Here is a 9,701-nt window from a genome sequence, read left to right as displayed (position 1 = left end):
GCGCGCAGGAAAGAGAGGGCACAGGTAACGTGGAGGGGGCGCGCAGGAAAGGGGCGGCACAGGTACCGTGGAGGGGGCGCGCAGGAAAGGGGCGGCACAGGTACCGTGGAGGGGGCGCACAGGAAAGAAGCGAGAGACTATTCAAGTAACAGAGAGGTGAAACACAGGAGACTGCTCATGTATCAGAGATAGGAAACAGAGACTGCACAGATAGAGAGATGCAGAGACTGCTCAGACGGGCGAGACAGGTACACTGCATGATAAACACAGGCTGCACAGGTAACAGAAAGGTGAGAGCACTCAGGTTGCAGGAATTGGTGACTGCAGGGCACTGTGCAGGTGACTGACAGAAGATCAGGCGGAGACTGCACTGGTATAAGGATGGAGGGGCTAATATATATATATATATATATATATATATATATATATATATATATATATATATACATACATACATATATATACATACATACATATATATACATACATACACACATACAAGTTAATTGGGAATTTCAGCCGGAAAAGGCCACATATAGAATAGGCCCCTAAGGACTGCACAGGTGACAGCTCAGGTAAGAGCCGTGTCAGCACCCAACACCAAGGTGAATATTCAGAGGCGCCGACACCCAGCACGGGCTGATCCTCTCTGCCTTCTTGCTCCCCACAGCACCCACTATATCTGCGCACCCCCAAACTCTCCCCCCCTTTAAGCCCCCTCAACCAGCCGCGTGGGAATGCACAGGCACAGCTCCTCTTAGCAAACACAGCCACACTGGAGATTAGCCCACAGGAGGATGGGATTGCGCCAAAAATTAAAGACCCGCATTAACCCTGTCACTACCGGCCACTCCAGCCGGGGGTTTAACCCCTGCCACGCTGGTGGGGCATGCAACACACAGGAAAAAAGGGAGACACACACACACACACTTAGCACACGTAATAATACTCACCGGACTCCTTCTCTTCAAGGTGATGTTTTTCCATAGCAGGAGGTGTAATTGGTGCAGAAATCCCATGGCTTCCCCACCCCCCTCCCTGACCTTTTCGCCAGATGGTTATTTAAAGGGGGCGCAGATCTGCACAGCGATGTGATATCCCGTCCCCCGGTCTAGCAGACGGATCCGGCGCCCCCATGCTTTCCGAGCCGCCCCCCTCCCCGTATACACAGGGCTGCAGCTGCATACTGCAAGTCCCCATATGCTCTACATCGTCAGGCACAGGAAAACAGCGGCGGGGAGGTGGGGGTTTGGGGTGAATAGGGCCCCCCCTTTGTAGACTCCTGCGTTTTCCTATAGGAAGCTACACTGTGGGGTCTGGTCAGGGTGATCCCCCAGCCGGTCCTGTTCTGGTCAGGGTGATCCCCCAGCCTGTCCTGTTCTGGTCAGGGTGATCCCCCAGCCTGTCCTGCTCTGGTCAGGGTGATCCCCCAGCCTGTCCTGCTCTGGTCAGGGTGATCCCCCCCAGCCTGTCCTGTTCTGGTCAGGGTGATCCCCCAGCCTGCTCTGGTCAGGGTGATCCCCCAGCCTGTCCTGTTCTGGTCAGGGTGATCCCCCAGCCTGTCCTGCTCTGGTCAGGGTGATCCCCCAGCCTGTCCTGTTCTGGTCAGGGTGATCCCCCAGCCTGTCCTGCTCTGGTCAGGGTGATCCCCCAGCCTGTCCTGTTCTGGTCAGGGTGATCCCCCAGCCTGTCCTGCTCTGGTCAGGGTGATCCCCCAGCCTGTCCTGCTCTGGTCAGGGTGATCCCCCCCAGCCTGTCCTGTTCTGGTCAGGGTGATCCCCCAGCCTGCTCTGGTCAGGGTGATCCCCCAGCCTGTCCTGCTCTGGTCAGGGTGATCCCCCCAGCCTGTCCTGTTCTGGTCAGGGTGATCCCCCAGCCTGCTCTGGTCAGGGTGATCCCCCAGCCTGTCCTGCTCTGGTCAGCCTCCTGCTGCGGTCTGTATTGCAATCAGCTGTGTTTTGATCCTATCTCCTCTCACTTTGCCTCCTCCTCTTCTGCAGCATTGAATTTCACCCCCTGACAATCTTTCTGCTGCCGCCTCTTAAAGGGGACACTCCTCTTAAAGGGGACACTCCTCTTAAAGGGGACACTCCTCTTAAAGGGGACGCGGCGCCCTTGTTTCCTACAAAGCGGCTCAGACATATTAGGCCAGGTCCGTAGTGCCGGCACCCGTGCGGAGGCGTGCACAGCCGTGACGTCACCCGCTTGAAGCTGGTGCGTTTTTTGGCCATGGTATGCGCGCCGTCCGTGGGCGTGTCAGTGACGTCACGCTCACGTGACCGGCCTGTCGCGCCAAGAAATCAGATTGAACTGATTTCTTGTGCAACGCCCGCACGCCCGCGAGCCGCATGGACGCGAACACTGCCTTAAGTCTGTTCGCTCAGCGTGCGAACGCGCCTGCACGGTCTGCGGTACCATGGGCCCAGCCTTGGGACAAGGTCCATTAACTAAAGGGGACCCGTACAAGCCCCAAACACACAGGGATGTTTTCATTCATATATATTTCCGCAGCATTATTCTGTGCTTTACCCTTTCGCTGGCAGAGAGGCCTGCAACACCTCTCTGGCAGCGAAAAGGTTAATAGTGGGTATTCCATATCCATATGTAGATAATAGGTCAAATAAATAATACAAAATATATATATATACACACACACGGTATTGGGTTAAGATCATGTGGGCTTACACCACTAACCGATGAAACAACCGCGGAGCAGGCCTCTCTGGCAGCGAAAAGGGTTAATAATAGGTATTCCATAGACATATGGATAGAATAAGTCACATAACTATAATAAAAATATATATATATATATACATTTGATTAATACCTTATTAAATTCATGTGGGTTTTACACTGCTGACCGATGACACAACGGAATACTTAAGCCTTAAAGAGTATGTAACCCTTGTCTCTCCCCCCCCCCCCCCCCGCCAGACTCATCTGTGGTGTCTAGGGTGCGTGAGGGCAGATTACATGCGTAGTGGTTGTGCATACCTGCGAGGAACAGGAGGGCCTGAGCTTCCCGCGTTGTTATTGGGGAGACAGCACCAGGCTTCTGGGGTGGTAGCCTCCATACTTTCTTAGTGGTGCAGCGCCTCCATCTTCTATACTCCCAGGGATATGGGATAGGACCTGTACAGAAGAGTGAACCCTGGTCCCAGGGCGAATGCTCCAGACTCACACAACAGTCTTTGTATAAAAGTATTGTCTCTTTATTGGTCAGATCAGCGACTCCATATGTAGTGGCGACCAGCAGCCACAACAACAACAGCAATGTCCCGCGGATTACTCCACTCTCCTCCCTTCACCGATCCTTCCTCCTCTCCTTCCCTCCAAGTCTCTCTTCCGACAGGATGGTCTGGGCTGGGGCGTCAATACCCCTCTGCCCACCTCAGAGGGTATCCTCTGGGTGGGGAATGGATTTTCCCCATCACCCCAGACTTGGGGTGAGGGGCATTGGTCCACCATATGGTACTATCAGCTCTACTCAAAGTGGCTGAATCTCTCCTCTCCTCTCTCTGCTCCTGTACGACTGCACAGGTGAGACCGCACTGTCTCCTCCAACTCCTCGGACAGCACCGACCGTCACTCACAGGAGCTGGCTGCTAAAATAGACAGCCCCACCCCTCATGATGTCAGCAGAACCTCCCCTCTGTCTCACGCCTGCAGCAGAGTCAGGGGCCTGCATCTACCACTCAGGGCAGGGCTTGGAAGGGGGAAAACCCATGATGACTACTGGTGCCTGCCCTTAACAGGACTTACCACAGTAGGAGGAAGATAGGTATAGCCTGTGCTGTTTACAGGGGGCTACACTCTCCCTATGGTGGAATCCAATGGTCCCCACTTGGACCTAGTTTTAGCAGACCCATCCTGCGGCGAACAACCTGGGAAACAGCACACATGAGACATTGTCATCATACATTGCATATGAGGTAGTTTCAATGATAATACAACCGGGTACTCCCAACATGGAGAACCCTACAGATAATGCTTTGGATCAGGCTTTCTTCTCCTCCGCCTCGCTGTGATCCGTGACGGTCACAGCGAAAGACTGGACCGGCCCATGCTCAGGCCGATATCTTACACCATGCATGTAGATACATCTACCTATGCTCCATATGCGGACCAATTCGCTTATTTTATCCTCATTATGATACCCTCCCTGACCGAACTTGGTCCGAAGATATTCCTGCACAGCCTCCCTGAGCCAGTTATCCCGACTCTCTTCTATTTCCCTCATGATGGGCTCAGGCACATAAGGATACTCATATCCGTGGGACTGCCGGTATCTAGCCACTATGGCCCGGTCAGCTCGACTTAGTTTGGTGAGCTTGCGGTGCCCCGCCTTGCTCGGCAGTACCCAAAACACAGGCTCTTCCGGAGCTACTTCATCATATAAGATACTGTGGCCTCGGGGTACAACAAGTTTCTGCTCTATCTCCCGGGACCTATGATCTAATTCATCCTCCACCTCTTGTTGAGTGAAAGAACCAGCCGCCCACCAATGGTCAACAATATTATTCTTAATTAATAGGAACCGCGTATGGTCCATTCCCTCGTGGTATCCGGTGAACAGGGGCGCCCACCACTTGTCACGGTGCTCGTACTCTGTGGAATGACTAGTGCGTTCTACATCAGACTCTACCTGAGATGATACACCGGACGTACCCGCATCAGTAGATCGCGAGCAATCTCTCCTCCCTTTTGCATTATAATACACCGTAGGATTCATCATGTGAACCACTTTGGTGGTAGGCCCAGCCTCTACTGGAGTGTGGGACCCACGGGCCCTCCCTCTAGCTGCAGGAGAAAACGGCACAGGGTTAGGCACAGGTATAACACTTGAATACGGTATCTCCCCATCCGACCCCTCATCGCTCAACTCCCAATCCCGCAAGTCCTTGGAGTATTTGGGGTATTTACATAACTTATCCCTGCTAGGTCCTGGTGGCAATACTCGTGACGGGGCAGGGGCAGTGGCCGGGCCGATGGAGCTATGGGCTGGGGCAGAGGCAACGTTCAAGTCATTGTCCAGCAAGCGGGTAATACCGCGACCAAGGGACGCTCTCTTGGGTGCGTTCTCCGCCATGTGTCTCGCCTCTCTAGATGGACCTGGGCTCTTCAGGGTGGCCATTGCCGCGGCCATGGCTACTCTCCGTGAGGAGAACAGTGCTTCCGGCCCTCGTTTTCCGGTGGAACCGGAAACGACGTCATCAGGGGTGCCCGCAGAATCTCCATCCTACCCGTGGTCACGCACCAGAAGTGCGCCGAGGACCGGCATGGGCGGTGGCGGAGCATCCGGTGCACGGCCGGACAAGTAGGCCGCAAGCCTCTCCCCCTCGTCCTCCGCGGTCGCTGCTGTCGCCTGGCGGGAGTAAGGGGGTGGTGGAGTCACCTTACCGCTCCGCTGCTGTTTGATGATATCGGGCTCCTCTAGGGTCGTCTCAGTCTCCGTCTCCGCCGCACTGGGAGTCACCACGGCCGTGGGACTATTACGGGCCCCCGGCCGCACCAGCGCTCGCCGTCGGACGGTTTCCGGACTCGTCTGCTCCCTCTTGATGCCTTTGGGGTGGTTCGCCGGTAGGCGCATCGCCACCGATGTCACGCCAACATCTTCCTCCGAGGATATCAAGATCGGTTCCTCTGCTAGGGAGTCACCGGGTTCTTCGGCGATACAACCAGTGGGTATAGGTACAAAGTAGTTTCGCTCCGGTACCTCCACTGCGGTCGCGCTCTTCTCTGTCGACGTCTCGCTCTGTTCGGTAGAGGGCTGGGCCTTGGTTCCTCCCGCTTGGGTGTAACGGGGAACCAGGGCAGTCTTGTCTTTGCCTTTCGCCACCTCTGTCAATGTTCCCGGAGAGGCACCCCGCGGGGTCTCGATCAAAGGCCATGGCTCGTTCGGCCAAAGGTAAAACGTGCCACATTGAGGGCATCGGGCCTTGGTGCTTGGTACCGCGCCCGGTATCCCGCAGTGAACGCACAAACACCGGAGGTATTCGTGCTCTGCTACCACCACTACCCATAAGCCTCCTGGTAGTTGGTAAATCGAAGTATTCATCTCAGTCATGGTTCGCTCAGGGTTGGAACAGCTCAGTGTTTCAGCTCCTTGCTCCTCGAATGCCAGACAAAAGTGAAGCTCTTCGCTCTGGTTTCCGGTCCCTCCCTTCGCTGGGGAGGACTCTCCTGATTGGCTCTCCTGGGGCCTCCTCCCTCTGGTGGAATCCAGAGGCGGGGTCTTTTCTCCTTCAGTGTGACGTGGCCTGGCTTTCTGACCAGTCACGGCACAGGTGGGTGGGCTTTCGGCTTTCGCGCCGCTCCTCTTGCAAGGAATCTGGGTTTGGCGACAGACTCTTGCACATTTCCCGCCACATTTTTCTCACTGTCTCTTTGCGCGATGCACGTGCTTGCTCCAGGATTGGCGGGAACCGCCATTTTAGATCAGCTCTCTTGCTCTGCGGAGCACATGCAGGGACGGATGCCATCTTGGATGAGCCCTCCAAATGTACATGTGCCCTATTCTCAGTGTCTACTGGGTATCTCATACCTAGACACTGACTGACCTCCAAATGTGTGTTCTGCATTCTGTTTCTTTATCCCACTAATATGAGGTGGCTTTACCCCAGGCTCAGCGGAACTCCTCTCCTCCATGCACTGTACTCGGTGTCTACGGTGCAAGTGCTCTGTGGTGCGTTTGTGTGGGTGATAGCTAGAGTACCGGGCATCTCCCGAGGTACGGGCGTCTCCTACTTTTGGCAACTCATAGCGCGGACCCTGGGCCATGGTCCCTGGATTAGTTAACAGGCTGACCCCCCCAGTTGCCTCACCATTTCTGCCTCAAGGGACTCTAACAGCTCTAACTATTCACCCCTCCTACGCCACCTCCTAAGGGCGCCCAGGGCATACTGTGCGGGAGTCCACGCTCCCCTGACTACCCCCGGTATGTGCAATTGCGCCCTTTCTTCTCCAGCACTTGCACGGTGAGTGCATCTCACTCTTCCCGTTCCGCCTCGCTGTAAGCCTGACCTGTTCTGGCATCTCAGCAGCTCGCCTCCAAATGTAACCCTTGTTCCCCCCCCCCAGACTCATCTGTGGTGTCTAGGGTGCGTGAGGGCAGATTACATGCGTAGTGGTGGTACATACCTGCGAGGAACAGGAGGGCCTGAGCTTCCCGCGTTGTTATTGGGAAGACAGGACCAGGCTTCTGGGGTGGTAGCCTCCATACTTTCTTAGTGGTGCAGCGCCTCCATCTTCTATACTCCCATGGATATGGGATAGGACCTGTACAGAAGAGTGAACCCTGGTCCCAGGGCAAATGCTCCAGACTCACACAACAGTCTTTGTATAAAAGTATTGTCTCTTTATTGGTCAGATCAGCGACTCCAAATGTATTGGCGACCAGCAGCCACAACACAAACAACAGCAATGTCCCGCGGATTACTCCACTCTCCTCCCTTCACCGATCCTTCCTCCTCTCCTTCCCTCCAAGTCTCTCTTCCGACAGGATGGTCTGGGCTGGGGCGTCAATACCCCGCTGCCCACCTCAGAGGGTATCCTCTGGGTGGGGAATGGATTCTCCCCATCACCCCAGACTTGGGGTGAGGGGCATTGGTCCACCGGGTCTATGGTACTATCAGCTCTACTCAAAGTGGCTGAGTCTCTCCTCTCCTCTCTCTGCTCCTGTACGACAGCACAGGTGAGACCGCACTGTCTCCTCCAACTCCTCGGACAGCACCGACCATCACTCACAGGAGCTGGCTGCTACAATAGACTCAGCCCCACCCCTCATGATGTCAGCAGAACCTCCCCTCTGTCTCATGCCTGCAGCAGAGTCAGGGGCCTGCATCTACCACTCAGGGCAGGGCTTGGAAGGGGGAAAACCCATGATGACTACTGGTGCCTCCCTTAACAGGACTTACCACAGTAGGAGGAAGATAGGTATAGCCTGTGCTGTTTACAGGGGGCTACAAGTATATATTTAAAGCCATGCAAGATTGGAGTCATTAATAAAACTGTCAATCCATGTGAATAGCACGGGAATAGGGTTTCCAGGAGTCCAGTATTGAACCGGACTGTCCAGTATTTGGACACTGTGTCCAGTAAAAAATTAGAGGTAATTACTGGACATGTATGTGTATACCGGTATTACCTCTCTGGACATACAGTTGTGTGAAAAAGAAAGTACACCCTCTTTGAATATTATGGTTTTACATATCAGGACATAATAACAATCATCTGTTCCTTAGCAGGTCTTAAAATGAGGTAAATACAGCAGGGCCCCGCTTCTTGGCGATCCGCTGATACGGCGGCACCGAGAAAGGAGCCGCCATGTTGAATTTAAAATCAATTTAAGACCGCAGTTCGCACATGCGCAGAGCGGCGAAAATGCCGGATCCGCTTTCCGGCGATTTTCACTATACGGCGGGCCTCTGGAACGGAACCCGCCGCATACCCGGAGCCCTGCTGTACAACCTCAGATGAACAACAACACATGACATATTACACCATGTCATGATTTATTTAACAATAATAAAGCCAAAATGGAGAAGTGCGTGACGTTAGTGACGTTAGCGACGTGCGTGACGTTAGTCGAGATCACATGATCGTGATGCGCTGGAGGACGCTGCGGCGCTCTGGTATGCAAAGGGTTGAAGGGCATGCCGTCAGACCCTAACTCGGTGCCGGAGAAGACCCTTTAACCATTACACTGCCCTTGTGACGTACCTAGGCACCCTGGCATGTCAGAGGCCATGATGAGGTACCAGGTGCTACATATTCACTTGCTTGTTTTCTAGGTGTTGATGGGGCTGACCTCTCCAAGTGATTGGCCAGCCTGTTCCAAACATGCCCACCCTCTCCGACATCCAGAGCATGACCTGGAAGCGATCATATGACCTGGAAGCGATCATATGACCTGGAAGCGATCACATGACCTGGAAGTTTGGTGTTGCACATTGATGTAGGTGGAAGTGATACCTTTAAGTTGTAGTTGTAAAAAGAGTGTAGGCTTTCAGGGCCACAAAGGTCCCTTCTTAGCGAGCCTGAAGAAGGGACCTTAGTGCACTCTTTTTAACCACGAGTTAAAGGTATCCCTTCTATCTTACTTTTCTTTATCTGTTCTGCGGCTAACACAATACCATCCTTTATTTGTGTTAATAAAGGTGGATAATCCATTAACGGACCATTACCAGTGGCTCCATATTACACATACGCCATAAGCAACATCACTCTGCACAGTGCCCAACACACGTTTCGCAGGGAGTCTCAACCAACGTCGTACGGAGCAGAGTATTATAGAGGAATCACTTAGGCCCACATCCACTTTTTGTAGCCAGTGGATATATCCCATCTACACTAAAAGGTGCAATGCCCCCTACTCACATTTTCTGTAATGACTTGCCCCCTTTTTTTACATGGTTGGGAAGCAGGTGTCCCCTCTGAGCTAAAATGCTCGATTTTCTGAGATACTGAGATAGTTACCGCTGAAGGCAGCACTGGTCAGGTCCCCTCAAGGGGAAACAAAATGGTGGTGATGCAGGCCAATTGGAAGATGCTAACTACAGGGAAGTACCAGAGGCATATATATCGCTATCTTGGGATACAGGGGGGCCCGATAGGAATGTGGCTTAGCAGCGGGGTCCCCCTGCTCCCTATCCATTAAAAAAATGGGTGCCCAGAGAGGGAACTGCTCCTTTAAGAAGGCT

General features: G+C 53.6%; 1 protein-coding gene across 1 annotated transcript in view; it reads right to left on the bottom strand.

Moving 5' to 3' along the window:
• Positions 1 to 1,977, bottom strand: part of ABCA2 (ATP binding cassette subfamily A member 2) — a 119,135-nt gene extending 117,158 nt beyond the window's left edge. The window contains exons 1-2 of the mRNA XM_075579072.1: positions 1,878 to 1,977; positions 954 to 1,812 (exon numbers count right to left, since the gene is read on the bottom strand). Coding sequence (XP_075435187.1) covers positions 954 to 1,019 — 66 coding nt within the window. The 5' untranslated portion in view covers positions 1,020 to 1,812; positions 1,878 to 1,977. The remainder of the gene's footprint in view (positions 1 to 953; positions 1,813 to 1,877) is intronic.
• Between the last annotated feature and the right edge of the window lie 7,724 nt (positions 1,978 to 9,701).

This window comes from Ascaphus truei, chromosome 21, assembly GCF_040206685.1.
Source record: "Ascaphus truei isolate aAscTru1 chromosome 21, aAscTru1.hap1, whole genome shotgun sequence".
NCBI lineage: Eukaryota > Metazoa > Chordata > Amphibia > Anura > Ascaphidae > Ascaphus > Ascaphus truei.
Note: the sequence above shows the minus strand (reverse complement) of the source record. Positions and strands in the feature narration are given on the sequence as shown.